At 43.5% G+C, this 22471-nt stretch overlaps 1 protein-coding gene across 2 annotated transcripts in view; it reads left to right on the top strand.

The window, feature by feature from the left end:
- Positions 1-22471, top strand: part of RNF144B (ring finger protein 144B) — a 52276-nt gene that overhangs the window by 11885 nt on the left and 17920 nt on the right. For both annotated transcript variants that reach the window (XM_040547940.1, XM_040547939.1), the window contains exons 2-3: positions 6519-6707; positions 19186-19290. In XM_040547940.1, coding sequence (XP_040403874.1) covers positions 6543-6707; positions 19186-19290 — 270 coding nt within the window. In that variant the 5' untranslated portion in view covers positions 6519-6542. The remainder of the gene's footprint in view (positions 1-6518; positions 6708-19185; positions 19291-22471) is intronic.

Here is a 22471-nt window from a genome sequence, read left to right as displayed (position 1 = left end):
GTTCTGATACTAAAAGTTTTTTTTTTCTTTTTGTAAAATGGGGAAGTGCTATGTTACGTGTTAGGGCAACACATGACCTTACACCTAATCCCAGACCTCTTCATGATCCCATGTTCATGCAGGTCCATGCCTGGGTGCTGGTCGATTGCAAGCCAAGGGAGGATGTTGGGGCAGAGGGGACAACAGGGCTAACCCGGTCCCACAGGATGGGCCACCTGCCTGAAAAACACATGAAGGGCCCTTTTTATCCTGTGAATGTTTCTTGGAGTAGTTTGTACGCTTTTGTACATTTCTTGACTTCCTTTAAACTCAGCATTGAGCTGAAAGCATGGAACTACTAACTCCAGCAGAATTGTTTGTAAACAGGAGGCTCCATGTCGCTTCTCTAAGAACTCTGTTGTTATTGGATGCAGCGTGTGAGAAATGAAAGGATGACTTATGGTGCTGAATGTAATCCATTCATTCTCCTCCAGCATCAGTGCAGAAGGCTTTCATGATTTTATGTGATCTTTCTGAGAGGCGAAAGTCACACCCACTCACTTTTTTTAGCTAAATACAGTGAGTTGATTGCAGGCACTCAGACAATGTCTTTCTGATGTTGCAGCTCAGCAGACTGCCTGGCTTGTTTGCTCTGTCACATGCACAGAGCAACTTTTGTTCTTTGAGCCCAGTAATCTGGGTTTGAGGCACCTGGGCAGACTTAAGCGAGCCTTTGTATGACCGTGACAAGGATGTTACCTTACAGTGTGTGCTCACAGGGGAAAGTGTCAGCCCTTGCTTGCATCAGTTTTTAACACCTCTGTGGAGCTGTGCTGGCTTGACCTTGGCTGGCTGCCCAATGCCTACCCAGCTGTGCTCTCACTCCCCCTCCTCAACAGGACACGAGGGGACGTCAGAGGGAAAACTCACTGGGTTGAGATAAAGGCAAGGAGATCGCTTGCCACATGCCAGCACCGGCAAAACAGACTCTACTTGGGGAAAATTAGATTCTTGCAAATTAGAATAGATTTGGATGGTGAGAAACTGACCCCAAAATTAACACAATGCCTCCCCGGCCTCCCATTTTTCCTAGGATCACCTTCAGTCCTTCATTCCCAGCTCCTCTACCTCTTCCCACAAGTGGTACAGGGTACAGGTTCTGCTCTGACCTCGGTGCTTGCCGGGTTGCTTCTCATGATTTTTTTACCTTCTGAAATACACACTTGAGGATGCAATTTGAAGCGTCTATCCTGCAGATGTGTGAGGTGAATACCTTCATGGGATCTCATGGTATAGGCCCTGGAAGACCTTCCCAGGGGGTTGTGTCTGCTGCGTCTGTCCTGGCTCTTGATCTGGAGGCCACAAAATGTGACAAATGCTATAACCTGTTCTGCTCCGTACCCACAGGAGTAAACGTAGCCAATTCAGCATACCTGTGGTGGTTAATAGTTTCCACTTCAGGACACTAATAGCAAGATGTGCAACGGTACCTGTCCAGGAGTAGGTACAGCGGATATTTGCTGTAGGGAAGTAGTTTTCAAAGCCAGACGCTGGTGGTCCGTAGTGTCAGGAGGCCCTGAAGGCAGACGGGTTCTATACACCTTCCTCCTGTGCTTTTGCTGTCGTGTTTTTCTTACTTTGCTCAAAACCTCTGATGCTTTCGTGTTAGTGTTTTTGTATTTACTTATCCTTCTGCTTCTCCTGAGTCCTTTCTCACTCACTTTGACTGTGCCTGTGTGTTTTCTTGCTTATGGAAGGCGCTGAGACATTTCAGTTCTACGTGAAAGCTTTGTCACCTCCCTAAGGCAAAGCAAAAGAGCCTGCAGGCAGCTGAAGGAAGCAGAAGGGTGTACAGGTCTGAGCGCTCAGCAAACTGCTCCTGGTGACTGTGCAGTTTACCCCCTCCCAGGACTGACCCCATCCAGTTTGCTCTCATTCGTTCAGGCTTTTTCGTCATGCCTTATCCTAGAGCATTGACACCAGTAGCGTCAGAGCCAGGGAAGGATGAATGTCCTCAACAGGTCCTCTTCCTTATAAACCTTGCAACACACAATTTGCGGAAATACATCCCATTTCCTGGAAATTCCATGTAATGTAAAAGGAACACGGTCTGTGTGTGTGTGTGAAAGTATGTGGCTGATAGATGCAAGTAAAAAGACTTGGATCTTGGGCCCTTAGACAGGAGTGTTTATGCTCACTGGGGCCAGTTTGGCCAGTTTGACCCAGTTTGACTGATTTATACTGGTACAGAATTTAGTCTAATGTGTTCCTCTGGGTTAGAGCATCCCTAAGATGTGTTTATCCTTGTTCTACAACATCTCATGCAGCCTTTGTTATTGTTCAGTGGAGGTTTTTGTGCAAAATTATGTGCTGTATTTGGGTTTCCATGAGGCATATATCACTTTATAGGGGATTCTGTCATAATTGGGGTATTTGTGTTTGTGAGTAAGAAAAAGAAGAAAAGGAAGATCTTAGTGCTTACAGATGTATCCTGTCTGTGTGAGGTTCCCAGAAACTTTCCATTTACTTTTATTTCAGGTCATTTTTATTAATATAATCAGATGTGGAATGCTGTCCTCTTTGTCCCCAACTCATTCTTCGGTGACTCCCTCTTCCCCTGCAGGACTCATACATCCAAGATGTTTTGTTTTCAGCCTAAAGTCTTGGCAACTTGTAATTACAGTAGGAATTTTAATCCACTGTAAAGAGAGCTAATGGATGCATAATTAACTAATGACAGTCTGTGGGACAAGGCCAGGCAAAGTGAAAGCCATAAAAATGTGGAGCGGATGAGTTTGAAGTTCACAGCTGCTCCGCAGTGGATGGAAAAGTCAGTTCTGCCAGGGGTAGTAAAGTTCAGTAGATGGTTTGAGAGCTCAGGAGGGGACAATGGGCCTTGAGTCGTTGGGAGAGAAGGAGTAGAGGGTGAGAGCTGGAGGAAGACAAGTAAATTTCTCTCCCCATCATTTCCACCACCTGAAACATGGGATTGAACCTCCTTCCTTCCCCTCTACTCTGCCCTGGTCAGGCCTCACCTGGAGTACTGTGTCCAGTTCTGGGCTCCCCAGTACAAAAAACACAGATCTCCTGGAAAGAGTCCAGCGGAGGGCCACAAAAATGATATGGGGCCTGGAGCATCTTCCCTGTGAGGAAAGGCTGAGAGACCTGGGTCTGTTCAGCCTGGAGAAAAGAAGACTGAGAGGGGATCTTATCAATGTTTACAAATATCTTAAGTGTGGGAGACAGAGATTTGGCCAACCTCTTTTTGTGGTTTGTGTGGACAGGACAAGGGGCAATGGCCACAAAATGGAGCACAGGAAGTTCCACATCAACATGCAAAAGAACTTCTTCACGGTGAGGGTGACAGAGCACTGGAACAGGCTGCCCAGGGAGGTTTTGGAGTCTCCTTCTCTGGAGATATTCAAGGCCCATCTGGACGCCTACCTGGGCAGCCTGCTCTAGGGAACCTGCTTTGGCAGGGGGGTTGGACCCGATGATCTCTTGAGGTCCCTTCCAACCTGTACAATTCTGTGATTCTGTGATTCCCAGGCCCAGTTTCTCTTGCCACTGGATGGGGCTATCCCTCTCCGTGACCGTTAACTCTTCTTCCTGCATGCTTTCCTTGGCACTGGCAGCACAAGTAGCTATTCTGGTGGGCAGAAGCAGAGACCAGTTGGTTGGGTTGCTCCAGGAAAAGGAGCAGGCCGTGCACGCTCTCCCTCTTCGATGGACAGATTTTCAGGTACTAACAGGGTGGCCTTACCTGTGCCAGCCTGACCTGGAGAAGTGCTTATGGACAAGCCAGCTCCTCAGGGGGCATGGAGAGAGAACTGCTTGTAGTAGCCATGGTGCCTTCTTCAGGTGCTGTGCCCATGGGGCTGTGGTCATGGCTGCTTTGTTTGCTGAACCCCCCTGGGGTGAACGAGGTTGTGGTGAGGTGAGGCAGCCCGGCCTGCACTGGGGGTAGGATTCTCTGGTCGGCCAGGTTTGCTGGTGCTGTCTGCTGGGTGCGCTGCTCATGGAGGTGGGTAGCTTACCTGTACGGATGCAGCTGATGTTGAAAAGCATACCTGAGTAAATGCGTTATAATCCTGCTAAATATTGAGATAATGTCTAGCATGTTCAAAATAACAGGTAGTTCTTGATCTGCTGTAGCATTTCCAGTGACTCACTCCCTTTTCCCCCCTGTTGCAGTAATTACAGAAGAGTCTTGCAGTTTCTGACTCAGAGGGAGGCTTTGCTCCAAGGCTCCTGGCCCTGCGGGCAGCCCAGCTCAGCAGCCATATGGGGCGAGTTGTGGGGGTCTGCATGGCAGCTGGCGGGGACTGAGCCAAGAATAATGCAGGCGTGGCATATCTTTTGAACAAGAGATAGCAAGCCATTAATGGGAGAATTTCCTTGTGGCTAACCAAAGCAAGTTGGTTGCCAGAATCTTGGCTATGACTTTTGTGTGTCTCAGACCGGGTGCTTAAAGGAAAGATATCCAAAGGGACAGGTGACACCTTCTCTGTCAGGCTGGGCTAGGAAAATACAGACTGAAAAAGAGCGTAAGTGTGCTCCACCCAGGTTTGTTGTGGTTTCACAGCTTTTGAAGAGAAATGGTCTTCTTGCAGACACAAGGGAACACCAGACATGAGTCTCAAGGGGTAGGCATGGAGATGGGGCTCAACCGTATGACATGCAGTGAGATGTGAGCTGTGGGGCAAATTTCACATGTGCTGTCCCCTCTTGCTTCATGAACACCATAATTTCTCCTTCTGGGGAGAAATTCAGCAGGTACTGAAGCTGATGCATTGTGTACACACCGACTGGGTGCAACTGCCATGGCTGCTCGGGGAGCAGCAGAACACCAGCAGTGACACGCTGCCAAACGTGACCTGACAGCCCTGCCATGAGGACACTTAGGGCTGCAGGGGAGGGAAGCACGAGTGGACCAAAGGGATCTCCTGTTTGCCTCGTGAGATGTCAGATCTCACAGGCACGTGAATGGGTCTTGATCCTCTGCAGTTTTCATAGTTGTGTAGCCTCCATTTGTAATGAGGCTTTTTAGATTTAGTAGTGCTGTGCTCTCGCTTTGTGCTGGTGCAAGTGTCCGTGTGCAGCTGGCCACCGTGTCTCTCCTTATAAGAAATGTGTGTGAAGGTCCTCTTGGCATCGGCAAAGTATATTCAGAAGCAAGTCAGGAATTCAGGCCATGCTTTTTGGAGACGGCGATAGATTTTCCTGTGCCCTAAATACTGCACCAAAACCCACCCTCTATTTTGAGGTGAACAAAATCTGCAAACTTCCATACTGTTGTTTCAGTTTAAGCACGAGATCATTTTCTTTAATTTCTCTTTCAGTGTAAGTGGGTAAGAATGGGGATCTTGAATTTTTTAATGGTTATGGTGCGGTGTTTTCAAATGTTCAGAAAAGGTCAGAAAACATTATATATATGAGCATGGTATCTCCACATATAATGGAATCAGATTCCAATCCATTGCTCCTTCTCAAGGGAGAGACATTACTTCCCCAAGCACTGGTGTGACATAATGTGTGGTAGAAACATGACTATTTTGAGTATCCCTATGTCGAAGTGCTAGTGCACATAGTTTACGGTTCACAAACCTCATTTATATGCCTAAGAGCCCTGTGATATAGATTGAAGAGTTGCATGCCAGTGAGTGGGATACCAAAAAAACACAGACCTGAGCAGGCAGCTATCCATCATAGTCAAGGGAATGCAGAAAGAGAACTATTCATGAAACACTCTTACTCCTTTGGGTTTAAGTTTCAGCCCCGTATCATGTAGGACATGCGATGTGAAAGGCTTTCCTGGGTTTAGATGCCTTTGCTCCCCATCTTGGTAGGGACTGTTAGCTCACTGTCTCAGTGACAACTCAAGGAGAAGGTACAGTTTGTGGTACCTGCCACTTATATTAGAGGCTAAATGTTTGAAGTGCTTGCCTATGGAGTGGGAGTCTGTACTTGCAGTTGTCTTGCACTGCCCAGGAGAGCCCCCATGTCAAATGGAAGGTGGGAGCAGAGCTGAAACTGTGTGGGTGCCTCAATGACTGCAGGATTCACAGTAACGGGAGGGGTATGACTCTGAAACTCGTTTGAGAGGGCAGAGTGGTGTGTATGTGTACATATATAAGCATTTTTTCAAATACAGAATTAATTGTCCCAAGTCAGATCCTTGCTCCTAGGACTTTGGTGAGGGCTTTGACTGGTGTTCTGTTGCATACAATATAGATAATATCTCATCTATGTGATTTTTTTTAAATTTGGTGATAAATGGCGTGACTGACATGCTTCATGCCAATGAGGTAAATATTCTCTGAGAATGCAACCCAGTTCAGGCCTTTTGGGGAGCTGAGCTCTCAAGCATATTCTTGGTAAATTTTGAACATCCTGAAGCGTGAAACTGGCACCGAGATGCTGAAGTAGTAAATTTGGGTGTGCAGGGGCTTTTATGGATCCGAGCTGTAAGTTCTCAGATCAATGAGAAGTGACTATGTGGCCTGTGGGATGTTTCAGCTGTTGATTTCTCTTTTCAGGCAAAGCGGACGATTGGTGAGCGGATGGGCTCTGCTGGGAAGGCTTGCCCTCTCACCATGACAGCTGACAAGTCAGAAGCTGGAGAGTTAGCTCTGGAGCCGCTGCTCACTTGCAAGCTATGTCTCTGTGAATATTCCCTGGATAAGATGACCACTCTTCAGGAATGCAGCTGCATCTTTTGTACATCGGTAAGATCTAGCAGCACCTTTAGGTTACAGGAGCAGAGTAATGGGGGATAGACAAACCTCTGAGATAGGGTTGCTTGAGATTGCTTGTCCCCTGCTAGAAGGATGTTATCCATGCTGATAGAGGATGCTTTCCTAAAGAACATTTGGCATTAGTCTGTCTTGCCTTATCTAAAGACTTATCTGCCATTCGGTTTTTGATAATTTGTAACTCTAAGAGATATTTACATAGCAAATAATAATAAATACCAGTATTAAATGGGGAAAATATGCATTTTAAGACTGTCAGAGAACATACGCCATCTATATACAGTCTCAGCATTTATTTTTTCTTAAGCGAAATCTTGAAATGTCATACAATGACTGTGAGATTTTGTTAGGTTTTGTTTCCCTGTTATTTTCTGAGTAGTCAGATGCCTTTTTTTTTCTTTTAAGTCTTGTATGTATTTTTCAAGGGCAATCAGAAAATCTAAACAAAAATTGGCCTATTGAACCTTTGTCTCTGCAGTCTATGCTGCAGAGAAATTGCCCAGGTCATGCATTGCCTATAGTTGTCAGTGAGGACTTTCTATCCTGCAAATTCAGATCAAAGAAAGCTGCTGGGAGTGATAAAGGCTGAGGTTGAGTGAGCTCATGAAAGCCCTACATATATTAGTGCTCTTCTGTTTTCTTTTTGTCAGCATGGGAAAATGAACCCAGTTTTCTCTGGCAATAGTGACTTTGATGTACCTGACTAACGGATATTGGAAGTATGTCAGAAGCCATTGTACAGAGGGTTTTTTTTAAAATTCCAGAATAAACATTATTTTAACAACTTGTGGATGAGCATCAAACAAGTACTTTTAAGTTTTGTGCTTGATTGTTTGAACTCATGGAAAAAACGAGATATTTGTCAAGCCTGCTTGAGTCAGAGTATCCTCATTTACACTGAGTTAAGGCCAGCTTAAGAGGGACAAGAATCTAGTTACGTGTTTCAAGAAACTAGTGTAAGATTGGTTAATGTGCATTTTCAACCTGAACTTCATTAAGTGTCTTTTCCTTGATGACTTCCGCAAAACATTTCCACTCTTCAGTTTGTAATGTAGGTTTTAAGAGAACATGCCTAACAGGTAGATATGAAGGAAGATACAACTTTAGATTTAAAAATTTGGATATGTGGATATATTTAAAGTGGTCCCACTCTTCTCCAAGAATTCAACGACTCTGATTTAGTATCATTAATAGCACATGACTCTGACCTCAGTGTTAGCAGGGCAGAGTAATTCCTTCTCCCCTGGGGAAGGGAGGACTGCTGAGGACTGTGCCAGGCAGAAATGTGCTCTCCAATCCGCCGGGGCCCTGGCTAAAGGGAGATGTCACCGATGGCTGTATGTGGTTGCGGTCCCCACCTGTCCCTTGTGGTTGCTGCATCCTCCGCCCCATACGTACAGCCCTTACCTGGCCAGCAGCATGACGAGCATCTGCTCTGAGCTTGGCTCTCTAGTGCCATTGCAAAAAAATTGGAAAGTGCAGTCACGGTTGCTTTGCATCTGTGCAGACTTCGCTGCCTTTGTCTAAGGCTAGAGCCAGCCTTGGGTGAGTACTGAATGCAGCTGGGAGAAGTCTTTCAACAAGCTCTATTTATTTCAGTGTGCCTAATATGCCTCGGTTGTGCTTATGCTCTGTGTCTACCCTTTGGCTGTTGTTGCCTGCTTGCCTCTGTCTTTCATGGTCACTTCTCACTTGTCCTGCAAGCGCCTTGCCTGGCTGTGATATCAGGGGCAGGTAAGGAAAGGAACAGCTCTTTTGTGAGCAGGCTGTCCGTGAGGAGAGGCTGCCATCTCCTTATTTCTGTGGCTGCCGGTGTGAAAGGTTGGACAGGGGCTGAGTCACTGCCTGCAGAATGCTCTGCGCTTTCCTGCTCCCTTTCCTGTTGCTCACCACGTGTGCTGAGATGGAAACAAATACGAGCAGGGCTGGCAGCAGCACAGCTTTTGACGTGTCTTTGCTCCCTGTGGTCCCTCTGTGCCCATGACGAAGCACAGTTCTACCTACTGCTGCTGGGGCGTGGGCTCAGGAAGGCTCCTCTGGAAATCAAGGGTCTCAAAAAGCACTGAGACATTTTGTGGTGGTTATAAAGAGAAAGGGAGTTATAAGGCACTTCTTTCAAAGGTGAGATATGTAACAGAGGAAGGTTGGTTGATACTTGTAGCACAGGTCTGAATGGTAATCTGTGTCTGAGCACCCTCCCGATACACTTCTGTGCTGATGCATCACAAACACGTGGATCTTGCATCCTGTAACAAAGAGGGCTCTGCAAACTTTTAACCTAAATGCTTTAACATCTTGAACCCTGAGCGGTTTCTGGGAAGCTAAGTTGCACCAATACCTTTAGGCAGCCTCCGAAGAGCAGTGGCAGAAGCACCTCGCTACAGAGTGCCTCAGTGCTGGGGCTTGCACTGGGCATTGCTCAGGGCAGAACCTGCAGTAGCTGCTCTGGTATGCAACGCCATAACTTTCCTCCCACCCATGACAAGGCTTTTAGATCCCTTCATGCTACCTTTAAGACAGAGACTGCAGTGAGAATGTCAACCCTGAGCTATGGGATCAAGCCCATATTAGTTTTTGAGCTAGCAATGCTTTCAGCTTGCATAGCTTATTCTTATCTTTTATCACTAAGGTTAATTCTGTAGATTCAAGAGCAGTACTAAATTTTAAATTTAATAGAAAAGGACTTGACATGGACATAGTATGTTCTATTGTTATATTAATCGTGTGAGGCCTTTTCTTTTTTGACAGCTGTAATGATTAATGATGCTACTCTGTCTATGACTGTTTTTCACTACAGCATTTTTAGCTGTGGAGATAATTGGAAATTGTTACTGTTTAGGCATCTGCAGGGGGAGATCATATCTCCTTTTCGTTCAAATTGCGTACAGCTATGTTTTCAACTTAGATACCTTATATATCTCAAAGACTGTGTTCTAGCCAAAGTAAACTCTGTTTAAGAAGGTGTATGCTTGAATTTTGGTGGAAAGTTGCTATTAAGGCAGGAGCTTTTCAACTACCTATAAACAGTTTTACTCTGTCTGTTTGGCGAAGGAAAAGCAGATGGCTTTGTGGAACGCACTTGATGTGTTATTTGGTAGCCCAGTCAGGTCTGAACAGTCATCAGCCTTGTATTTCTCCACATTTGTTGCGGTTGGCATAAGACTCCACTGAAATGTGAGATGAAGCACACATTTACACATCCCAAGAATTTAGAAATGGCTATAATGCACATCATAGCTTGGTTTCGCTGTGTTTGGTTTATATTAGTTTCTAATGCAAGACCGATCTCTGAAGAGGGCTGGGCAGGGAAATGGTGAGGTATATTTTCTCTGCAAAACTTTTGTTGACTGCACTTTATGTTACTCTGGTCATTTTCTATATCCATAAAACCTTTGCAGTGATGTACAATATTGTAAATGAATATACGTATATATTTTCAACAATAAGCGTATTGCTTGGACCACATGGTTTTATGCTACTTGCCCCATTCAGAAAAGGGGGGTGGGAGGTGTCTAATCTGTTCCCCATACTGCTTGTTTTTTTCATCTCTCCAGTCATCCTTCTTGCATATTTGGCAGGATGTCCTTTGTATCTACAGTACCTTATGCTTGCCTTGTCTTGCAACCTCAATGTCCTTGGATGCCACACACATGTGCAGCTACACAGGTCTTTGCCCCTTTGGTGGTCACACTGCTCATATATGTACATAAAACAATTATACTCCATGTTCGGCTGTGCCGTCAGAGTGTTAAGAAATACAGTATTTTAGTGCACTTCTCTCTGGGTCCAAAGCAAACTAATATTTATTATATCCTGATTAATACACTTGGAAAATTATATTTTGCCTCGGTTGGGCGAACATCAGGAGTGCTCTGGTGGGTTACTTACTGTTGACAACATTGTTAAGGAGAACATGGTTTCAGGGGGGGGCTGTAAATGTGTGAGCATGCTGGTGTCAGCTTTTACCCCCACACCAATTCTGTTTGGTTTTGCCTTTGCTTTTTTTCCCCCCTCTTTCTGAGCATTTCAGGTCCCTGACGTGAGCCAGGTGATAGAATTGCTGCTATTTAAGCAGCAGCTTTTGTCCATGTCTTGTGTGTTATTTACTGGAATAGGGTTTGAGATGCAAAAAACAACAAACTCTGAACACAAAAGATACTTTTATGTATTTGCTCCTGTGTTGTCAGCACATGTTTATGCAGGACCAGCATGAATCACCCTTCTTTTTTCCAAGCAAATTCTTTGTTAGGTCTTGTATTTCTGAGAAGTGTGTGAGGTAACTGAGTTACAAAACAAATACCATGATGATCACCTGTTTGTTATTTTGGTCCACAGAATCCAGTCAAAGTAAGATTAAACTTCCTGAAACCTTAAAAGGAGAAGTCAACGTGCAATGTTGAATAGAAGCACAGGTAGCTTCTGCCTTGAGTATTCTACAAGTAGAAGGTGATCCGGTGGTGTTTGGGAGAACAAGATTTTCTGCTCTAGCTATGTGTGACAGCAAGGCCAGGGCTCTAGGCATGGGCAAAACAGGCTTTTTTGCTGCTGTTCACAGCCTAGTGTCCTGGGCAGCTCTTGCCTGCCTGGTGAGGAAGCTGCAGCCTCTGAAAGAGGAGCTTGCGTGCTGCTGCCAGCTATTTTTGCTAGAGGGGAAGGGAAAACCCTTCCACAGAAACAGGAGTTTCTGTTGTGCTTGGCCAGCAAGACACTCTTAAGGCTCCTCTGCTTTCCTTGTGCCTTTTAGGAGCAGCTGTGCGCTGCCCTACTTCCTTCTTCGGGTGGCCAAATATTGACATTTTGTCCTTAGTACTGCAACGTCTTTGGCTGCTTGTGCAGGGGAGAGTTGGAGAACTGTAGACAAACTGATGTGAAGGATCAGCATCAGCAAAAAGCATTTGAAGAAAAGCCTCATAGCAGAGGAGATTGAGCAGATCAAAGACAAGGGGGAGGCAGATGACAAAGAGCGTGGGATGTCTGTGAAATGAAGCAAATATGCACAAATACTACAGTGAAAGACTACTTAGTAAAACTTACGAGTAAGGAAAAATTTGGATTTGCCTTCGTCTAGCAAACTCTGGGTTTTAATCTCTCTTCTGTTTCTTTGTGCTAATTTTCAGGAGATTTCTTGATCCTCTCTTCCACCTCTTTTCTCCATCCTAGGAGACATCTGCATGTGCTCGCGGCTGCACTAGAACACTGTGTTCTCCTTTTCCTAAATAGCCCTTGTGCTGCGATGCCCCACTTACTTTATATAAGCTCACCTCAGATTGTTTTCCGTTTCCACCCACAGGTAGAAACCTGTCAAATTTTTTGACGTTTCAGATTTTTTTCCCCCCAGCTTGACGTTTGAAATGTTGCAGAATAACTTTGTCTTAAAGTTATAAAAAAGAAAATTCCCACACCTGCTAACACCAGTACTGAACATGTAGCAATTCTATAGTAATTTAGAGGGTCTGAAAACTTCTCACATGCATTTCTGGTCATTTTTAATTTTGTGGTGCCATTTCATGGTGAAGATTACTGGGAACCTATCCTGACTTTTCTGAAAGGCGTCCATCATGTGGAGGGCCATGTGTAAATTGGTTTTAGACTGCGCACCTGAGCAGAGTCTAGCACCATTGGCTGTAGATCTGTTGAGACAAAGCTGACTACAGCAGATTTCTCAGGCTTACTTGAAAGATCCCCTAAAACTCCTGGCTTGTGGAGCAGCAAGAGGCCATTATATTCTAGTCCACTGTCATCTTTCCTTGTTGATATTTTCACTTAGTCATAACAAAATAAGATGCTTGTTAGTCATGTTTTTTCTCCCCTTCTACTCAGCCACAGTTTGTCATTTGAGGCTAAAAGGGATTTTTTTCACTTTCTTTCAAGCATCTTCCTCAATAAGGCTTTTGTGTGGTCTGATCTTGTATCCATTTAAAGGTAACTTCATTTATCACTGCACCTGGTCCTTAGCAGTTAAAATACAGATCAGGCAATACAAGTACGTATTTATTGGTGTGCTTTTGTTGTACTTTTAAAAAACTTTTTTTTTGGTTGGAAAAGCCCCACATTTTTCTTCAAGCAAAGTGCAGATACCTCCAAGCTAATGGACAATAGGCTTAATTCATCTGGTTTTAAGACTTGCTGGAAAATGCTTGACACATTCCAGGAGTTCAGTTACTACACATTGAAAGTGAGTGGTCTGCTTTACAGATTGAACATGCAGAGGTGCACATGTTATGATAAAGATGAATGCATTAAACGTTATGTAGATCTGCCATAACTGCTGAGTACTGTTCTCTACTTTGATTTTATTTTTTTTACATTTAATTGAGTTTTGATTTTTTGATCAATTTGATCAATTGCCAATTGATTAAATATTGAGTGGATAGGGCAGCCACTGGGGTGAAAATTGAGAATTCTGGCAAGTTAATAATTCTACATATAAAACTTCACAGCTACTTCATTGTCATGCATATGCACTGAAGAGCAGGTAACATTTGTAAATAAGAAAGAAATGAGAACTATGTCTTATATAATAAAAAGTACACAAACACTACAGAGAACTGAAGTGAAAACTAAGCTTAATCTGTTCTGACTCATAAGACAGAGGCATGTGGCCCCTGGAATGCCAATCAAAAAGTTATGTCTTCTCTCCATATGTAGTCTTTCTATTTCACCCCTCAAATTTTGAGTTTGTGAAAGGCCAGGGCTAAAAAAATAAACACCAAAAAAAACCCAACCCCAAACTCAATACAGTTTTGAGGACTTTGAGAAAGAGATTTAACATTTTAAGTCAGTCTTGTGGGCATTAAAACATGGGCCTGAGGTTTTCTTACATTTTCTGAAATGGAAATTGTCTTCAAGTTACACATTAGTAGGAAGGACTTTCTTCTTTGGCAGAATACTTTAAATCATATTTTTATGTTTAACGTAGATCATACTCTAGGAGTGGTTAAGAACTAGCGTGGACCTGATTTTTTCCCCCATTTCCACAGTTATCATGTTTAATTAAAGAAAAATACCCTTACTTGTTCTGTATCAACTGCCACACAGTGGTTAGCAGCACTATCTGTAGCATTTGACAGGAAAATAGGTCAGCCCTTTCAGTTTCCTTCTTCTTCCTATCCATCCCTCCATCTCTCGTTAATACTACCTGTTCAATTTTGCTGTATCACATCTGTTGTTTACTTTTATGCTTTCACATCCAAAACTGTGAGACTGCATTTAGGGAGCTGAAGAGCAGGGTAATGGAATATGTCAAAGTACTTGGAAAGGCAGTATGTAGGGGTGACTGGGATCCATCTTTTGTCTCTGGTATAGAGATGACCTGAAAATGCCTTTGAACAGAAGCATAAGATTTCCCAGGGAGAAGGATATAATGCCTTTGTTACATCATTACCTAGCAACATAATACTAAAATTATACTTTGAACTCATTCTTAAGTTAAAATGCAGAACTGTTATGGTCCTTCTGCAGATTAAAGACATTGCCAAACAGACTTCCTTTTTTTTTCTTTTTTTTGGTCAGCATATTAAAAATCCCCGCCATACAATACGATTTGGGAAAAGAAAGAAAAAAAAGTTGAAGTTAGAGCAACATGTACAAGAAGTGCTGAAATGAAGAATCCGTGAGTGGTCTGAACAGAATTTTCTGTTCCTGGAGTTCACAGCTGACCATAGCAAACACTCTTGAAAAATACAGGAAGTGTTTATTACTGAAAAAGGATTTGTTGTTATTCATTTGTGCATTGCTGGGTTGGGATTTTCAGTGCTTTTATAAAAGAGTCTTCTTTCATGTTACAACTTACATTTTCAACAAAGCTTTGCCTCCAGGAGTGGAATGTGTACTTGGGCATATGTAAATATTTGCCTAAATCGTAATCTCTTTTACGAGTCCTGTAAAATAAAAATAAATGCATATATATTATATGTACTATAAGAATATGATCCAAATACTTTACAGGCCTTAACTTACTAGATACTCACGAGTAGCATTTTTTGAAGTAGGTAAATAGACACCCGTCTTATTTTATTAAATGGTAGAAGGTGATGGCTTGAAAGACAGAAACATCTTACTGTGAAAAACAAATTATTGCCCCCGAATGCCTAGAAAGCAAATTATTTGAAAAAAAGGTCTCATTATGCATTATGAATCTCAGGTAGAAGAAAAAAATGTGTAGTACTATTTTCACTGAAGTTGACAGTAGTCCAGCAGGAGCAAAAGTTGTTTGGCGAAGTTAGATTGGCACCAAAACCCTCTGTTAGGTGTACTGATTTTTACTAGTGGACTGGTATTTCCACATTGTAACTGATCCCTCTTCCTTGGTTGCATCAGGATTACCTAATGCCTTCCAGAACACAAGTATCTACGTGGTATAGCTGCTTGGTGGGCAGAACCTCAGTTAAGATGAATGTGATCGGGGTACAGTTGCAGGCATGGGAGTTAAAATTCCCTTGGTTGGCTTCCTCCATTTATTTGAGGAGCAAACGTAGGGGAGCTAATCCTCTGATTCCATTTGTAGGCAGCAGGATTCAGACCTGTTGAGCGAGACCTCGGGTTTTTAGTCCGTTGCCCTGACCATTCTGCCCCCACTAGGTGAGGCATTTGTGGAAACCTCGCTTGCTGCTGGGAAGGGCACTGCTGATGAGTCTGGAGAGCAAGCCTGTGGTATGACTGCCACTGAAAGCCACAGGTCCTCTGGTGCAGCTTCTGCTGACTGCTCCCCGTGCTTGTAAATCTCCGGACTGGGGGAAATTGGAGGGCGTTGTGAAGCCCACGGGTGTCACAGCCTGGTGATTTATTGGGTGTCAAGGTTTAAATCCTTTCAAGGAACTCCGGTGCCACAGAATGCTGAATATCTTGATCTTACCTTCACTTCGTAGAGCGACTAAGTAGCATGTGTAATAAATAATAAATAAATAGCGTTTTTCCTTACTGGGATATTTCTGATTTTCGTAGACAAAAAACATGGAAAAAAAAACTCTTAACATTTTATGTCTATATAATGAATTCTTCATAGTGTAGGAGGACATACTGCTGGGAAAATGAATCATGATGCGTTGTATAAACAGTGAATCCTCTTTTCGTCACATTTGCAGCTTTTACATCTTTTCAGGTACTTTTATTTGCCACTTTTCAAGGAAGTAGCTAAATTAGTAGCTGAGCTGTAAATAAGAGTATAACTTCTTTAAAAACAGTCTTGCTGTTAATGTGGAAGTGTATTTGAAAATTTTAGTAATTTTCCACAATCTCTTCTTTGCTGCTAGCTTGTGAAAGAGGGAACAAGAAGTTCACATCTTCATTCATGTACAGACTGAGGTAAAAAGCTTAATCCTTCAGTGATAAATGTAAAGGCTTCCTTTAAGTCCTTCTATCACTTTCTTGAATTGCACCCAGAACGCATTCTCCAAGCTAAGAAAATCAAGGCAAAATGTTTAATAGCTATGAAAGCTGTTTAACATGGAGGCTTGCGGTGAAGCGTTTGAAGATCTGTGGCACTGCACAAACCTGTTACGAAATCTCCCCAGGTCACCCCCTAAAAGCACAGTGCCCTCTAAAAGTACCGCGGGAAGGCTCAACTCCCTGTCCTCACCCATGATCAGGTGGTGAGTGAGAAGAGAGAGAGAATCCAGATGCATTAATAATCCTCAGAAACCTCTCTTCTCCTGCCTTGGTATCCCTAATGGTTCAGCTAGTGCATACAAAAGCTGAAATCAAAATCTGTGCTGTGGATGGGAGCTCCTTAAGTGCTCCCTGCCCATCATGGCAGGGGAGGGCAATTGCCAGTGCGCTGAGCTTCTGTCCTGGAAGTCTAAATTAAGAACAAGCCTCTGGGCTGCTGCTAGGCCTGCAGGAACTTCTCAGGCTTTGTCCTCGCTCTGTAACTGGCTGACCTGAGCTGCCCCCAGCATACAAATCCTCTGTACCACGCTGTCAAAACAAATTACTAAATATCAGGCAGCACCACAGAGGAGATAGAAGCCAGGATCTCAGTGAAAGTAAAAGGTTGTTCTCCCATGCTTTCTGATGAACTAAGGCAGACTGAAGTTTTTGGCAGGAGGGGAACTTTCCCCCTTCCTCAAATGTTGCACGTTGCAGCACACGCAGGCTTCGGGGACGGGACTCGGAGGGCTGAGCATCACTCATAGTGGACAGTGCAGGCACAAACCAGGGAGGGAAGCCGTGTCGGGAGTCGATGCCTGGAGCCCCGTTTCTCCTGCTGTATGATCTGAAGTGCGTGGGCTCCCATGGTCTCTATCTGCATCAGCAGCAGGGCTGGGAGCTGCCCTGGGATCTGGGGACACTGTTTTGCCACCGCCGTGGTTGTACCTGGTTTTCTGCTTACCGCTCTGTGGTGGAGCTGCGTGTTATAATGGGGTGACTGGTCTGGTGATTACACTGACTGTTCGTAAGCACTGTGCCTAGATGCCTTGAGGGAAGATGGACAAGTGGATGGGAAAAGGCACGGAGTCTGCTGTTTGAATAACAAAAGAGTAGCTCTTGGGTAAATCTGGACTGATGCTCCCTAGGTGGTTCATAGCATCTTCAGTTACTGACTGATTTCTTTTTCCCCCTTGACCTGTGAATATCTCCTTCACCTCCCACATATTGCTTGTGTACCATCTCTTCCTTACAGCCTGCTCTGCTGCTTTCTTACGGGAATGGGTGCTGGATCTGAATCCGTTTAGTGCTTAATGAGCTAGGTGTTTAAAACTTACCAGTAGGTTATATCCCTATATTCTTCTAAACGAATACTATTCAGATATTTATAAATAAAACGTATTTTTTTTAAAAATGCCACTAACTTAATTTGCTTCTACTTGCTTCAACTGTGTGTAGTCCATCCGAATTAACCAAGAAGATGTGGACAGGGACATTTCCGTGGAGGGACAGAATAAAGAGGAAACCTCGTTTCCGTTTTTTGAACTCCTAGGTAGCCTGACATTTAAGAGGATACCAGCTTTCCAATAAAAATACAAATGAGGAAATTTCTTTAATCGGAGCCCGTTACACAAAGCCTTCTCAGAACAGTCCAGACTAACGCAGGCTTGAATGTTAAATGCCCATAAATACTGGAAAAGCACTTTGTGAAGAGTCCTGGGACTTTACGCTCTGATTTCCCTCTCTGGCAGAGAGGCAGAGGTCTCGGGGACCTTACACTTTGACATACTTCTTGAAAACTGACAGGAGTTTAGCCAGGGAAACCCAAATTAGGTGCCCAAATGACAGACGGGCAGGTAGCGTTTAACCCGTTAGCTGTCCTCAGAGGCACCCAGTGCTGCTTCTGGCCTTTGGGGTTGGGAGCAGGGAGGAGAAGGGGAGCAGGAGCATCAGGGGAAGCAGCCGGCAGTACTGAGGAGGAGGACAGGTTTACCACATGGGCATGTAATAAAAAGCTGAAGAGTACAAAGCTTCCTTAGTCCTGCTGCTCATAAAATGTGTTGGTTTTCATTTACATTAAACTATGCAAACTGATACCAAAATCTGCCAGAAATCCATGTCTTGTTACTTTCTACATTTTAGAGTGATTAGCAATTTACTGTATGCTTCTTGAGCGTTTTCAAGGAGATGGTTGCTTTATTTTATTTAGAAGTGAGTTCACTTACTTGCCTGTGTACTTTGGAGATAAAATTAGAACAGTGCTCTTCAGTCCATTGCCCCAGTTTTATTTCATGACTTTACTGAAGACTGTATAGTAAATGTAATAACAAGCCAGATACATTTGAAACTGCCATGCTAAATAAAATGTGAGGGGGAGCAGAGGGCTTATTTTTTTGGAGAGGAGAGGCCTGCCATTTTTGTGTGATGAAACAATTTGGAAACATTCGTAAGAAGATTTCCATGCTGGAAATGGACCTTGAACTGTTGCTTAATAGCCTAGAGGCTGATGATAAATCAAGGTAAATCATGGAAATGACCTGATCTCTGTGGGGCCTTGAGAAGGAGGAGAGATCTGATAGCTGCACATCTTGTAGGACAGACTATAACCTCCTCTAACCTCCTAGCCCTCCCCCTTTTATGGAGCTGGGAACAGTAGCCTTCTTCTTGTAAATGAGGTCTCCTACAATGGGGACTGCTGGCTGAGAGTCTGAATTAAGAATGCAGGAGGAAAGACAAAAAAAAGAAGCCTGTTTAATTAGGATGAAAGATGCCCCCCCTCCCCATAATCTACCCAACCCAGTTGAGGAGAGCATAGGGGCTGTTAGCACTGAAGGGTCTGACTTGCTGACTTGGGTAAACACAATGCTCGGCAGATGAAGTCATGCATAATTAATTGTTCTTTGTTGCATTCTTTCCAATGTAATGACTTGTAACATTCATGCTTGTAATAATTGATGTTTTCTGTGTGCTGGAGCTTCAGGACAGCCAATTAAGGCAGTGGAGGTGGTAGCTGTGTAGTATCTCCAGCATCTGTGTGTTCCCAACATGTGGGCTGTAACTTTTTTTTTCCTTTCCTTCTTCCTAGTGCCTAAAACAGTACATGCAGCTGGCAATTCAAGAAGGTTGTGGATCTCCTATCACTTGTCCAGACATGGTATGCTTGAACCATGGGACCCTACAAGAAGCAGAGGTATCAACACTTCTTTCTTCCTCTTTTTTAACATAAAACCCCCCAAGTACTTTTCTTCATCTACATAATAAATATGATCATGTTCTTTTTCCTCCCTTTAATTACCTTTAATGAGCTTTTGGCAAGAAGCCTGACTGACAAGAGGAACTAGAAACAAGCAGATGTTTTTCAAGGGTTTTGCTCCTTTTTTTCCTTCTCTGTGCCTTGAGGAAGGGCTTACTTGGCATCCAGACAACTTCTGAATTACCTATGCAGGTGACTTAACCAGAACACCTTGTATCCTAGAATTGCTGAGCCTCCCTTAGTGCTGTCAATTAAAACAGATTTGATATGACTATAAACACTGAGATACCAGCACCTCTTTAAACCCAAGAGCAAGAACACAAACTGATTGTATGCAAAGCCAGAACTTCTTCCTCCATATTTATATTGGGCTGCAACAACCAATTTGCAGCCCGTATAAACATGCAAGACTGTATAATTGTATTCAAAGAAAGGTATCTGCACAGCACTGGGTGGAAGTAGGTCTTAAGAGAAAAGTGGCTTAATTCCCAGGGCAGAGATGGGAGAGATTGAGAACTCAGAAGCTAAACGAGGTTTGGGCACAGCTGTTTGCACATCTGGCACATGCACAATCCCCCAGAGTAACATGAAGGTTCACTTTGAAAGTCGAAGGCAGAGAAACTGGGGGGAAAATGTAGCTCCAAGACCTCCTTACACTGCCTGGGGCAAAGGGGTTCAAGGGGGCTGTCAGTGACCCCCACCAGGCTGCCCAATGGCCTCCCAGCAGAGCTCCAACAGCCTCCAGGCTGACTTAGGGCTGGTGTAAAGTTTCTGAATTGGGCTTAGCGCCAAACCCATGACACGGGGAGGAGCTGCTGGCAGCGTGGCTGGAACCTTTATACATGCCAGCTATTCTGCACATCTAGAAAGCCATGGAAAAACGTGGGCAAATCTGATTTCACCCTGAGGCTATTCTTGCTTGCTTGCTCGCTCTGTGAGCCAGGTGAGCCACTGCTGGGCACGGGAACACAAGCAGAGATAAAAAAGGTGGCTAAAGGATTTTGGCTCATTCAATGCATTCTCTCTGCATTTGTGTGCAGGAACAATGTCAAGGAGAATCAGACCTCCATCCGGAACTAAAGAAAAGCAGTTTATTTATCTTCTGGGTTTCCTTAACCGCTATTTATACAGATGACATAACTGTGCTAGAGGTGTATAATCGTATTCAAATGCAATCATGCTATTTCTCACAAATTTTTCGTGTGTGGTTATTTTCTGCTGGAGAGAAAGGAGTAAACTCAATATTAACTCTGTATTAAGGAGTAAACTCAATTCTGTTCATTATGGAATAGGATTTTCCTCCAAGCAGGCATGCGAGAGTTAGACCCATCGGGAGGCAAAAGTTTTGACTGAACATGAGGGACCTCCTTTGTTCCATTGACATTGGCAGCTGTACTCCTCCTCTCTGCTCTGCCACGGGGCTGGGAAGATGGCACGCATCGAGGGGATCACCTCTAACCAGGGAAGGAGTGCAGCCTAGTTGCAGTGGCTCTGCTTGCATAAGGGAAAGCAGATAGAAACACCGTCTCACACGGAACTGGAGAGAGTTACCAAGAATTACATTTCTCCCCCCAAAAATCATGATCTCTCCAGCATGAATTTGAGACACAATGCTTAGCTGAATCAGGGCCTGGGAGGTGCAATTAATTTTTTTTTTAAATGCTGTGCTGGCACATATTGGAGCTTTTCTTTGGCTGAATCCAGCCATTGTTGAAAGAAGTTAGCTGTTTCCCGTCCTCCTTTCTTCTGCATAGATGCCGAGAAGGTGTAGCGTTGTCCCTCCCACCTGTAGCACCAGACTGAAGACAAATAACATTTATTGAAAATGCTGTTTTAAAAGAAGATTAGCAAATGGTAGGAAGAATTCTGCACTGTTGAATTAGGAACTATATATGCTATAGGAACTGTACGGATGTATTTCACATTAGTAAGCAGAAGGGCACTCAAGGGCATGTATTAATGGACCATTAACTTAATCCTTGTGTGCTTTTTGGGGCTAAAGGCAGAATGACTAAACAACCCAAGATGTGCATTAGTGTCTGGTGGATGAATGAATATTCTGACACTCCCTCTTGGTGATGCACTTGAAACACAAACCCTCTGCTTGAAAAGCAAACAAGCTCCCAACCTCGTTAAAATGAACTGCTTATGTATTTTACCAAATTCTTATTTTTTAATGAAAAAAAAATGTGAAAACAAAACAAAAGATGAACAATAGAATTAATAGACTGTCTCTATTAATAATCTGTAAGATTAGTAAGTAAACCACAGATTATCTGTGAGCACTCTGTATTCTTTTTTTCTTTTCTTTTCTATAAAGGCTGTTCCATGTGAAAATGTGGCCTTTAAAAGCTACTATTTAAAAAATAGAACCTTATTCAGATGGGAGACAATGTCCTTACATATGGCTATTGTTTGGCATGGAAGTACTATTTAGCCTTAGAGTTTATTCATTACACACTCTGAAACTCCAGGTGTGGAAACATCAGCCGCCTCGCCTCCAGAAGGGCTGGTTGTTTGCTCTCTGGCCTCCGGCAGGAAAATGTTCATCACCACAACAGTGCCATGAGAAATGTCATACCTCTGGCAACACTTTCTCAACCATTCAGTAGTATATAACTTAAAGATATTTATACTTGTGCGTTTAAAAGTTTATCTGGTAAACATTCAATAAAATATGTTAATATATGCATGTAGACTTTTTTATGATTTTATTTATATTTTTTTCTGAAAATTATGTGACTGTTACCTCTCCTGGGGGGAAAAATACATTGGTCCTTTTTTCTCCCCTGTGTTAACATCAGGGTTTTGAAAAAGTGTATTTTTCAGGTCATGTCCATTTCAGACCCTTCTGTAACTGATGTTTAGCAGGCACTGTTAGAGTTTGGAGAAAAAACAGCAGTTCAAACCGTCTTTCGCATGAATGTGGTGTTAAATAGGTTCCTTTACTTTGGGCTAAATTGTGTCTAATTACGTTAGCTAACACAGTTGTCTTGTTTGCTTTTTAAATGCCTTTTGCCCTAGCCTGCACAAGGGAGATAAGGTGAACTTAGACATAATTTGAAGTGAAGAAAAGCCTTTCCATTGACTTCAGTGCCTTATGGATTGAGTCCTGTTC

The sequence above is a fragment of the Cygnus olor genome, chromosome 2 (genome assembly GCF_009769625.2).
Source record: "Cygnus olor isolate bCygOlo1 chromosome 2, bCygOlo1.pri.v2, whole genome shotgun sequence".
Taxonomy (NCBI): domain Eukaryota; kingdom Metazoa; phylum Chordata; class Aves; order Anseriformes; family Anatidae; genus Cygnus; species Cygnus olor.
This window is presented reverse-complemented; position numbering and strand designations above follow the sequence as displayed.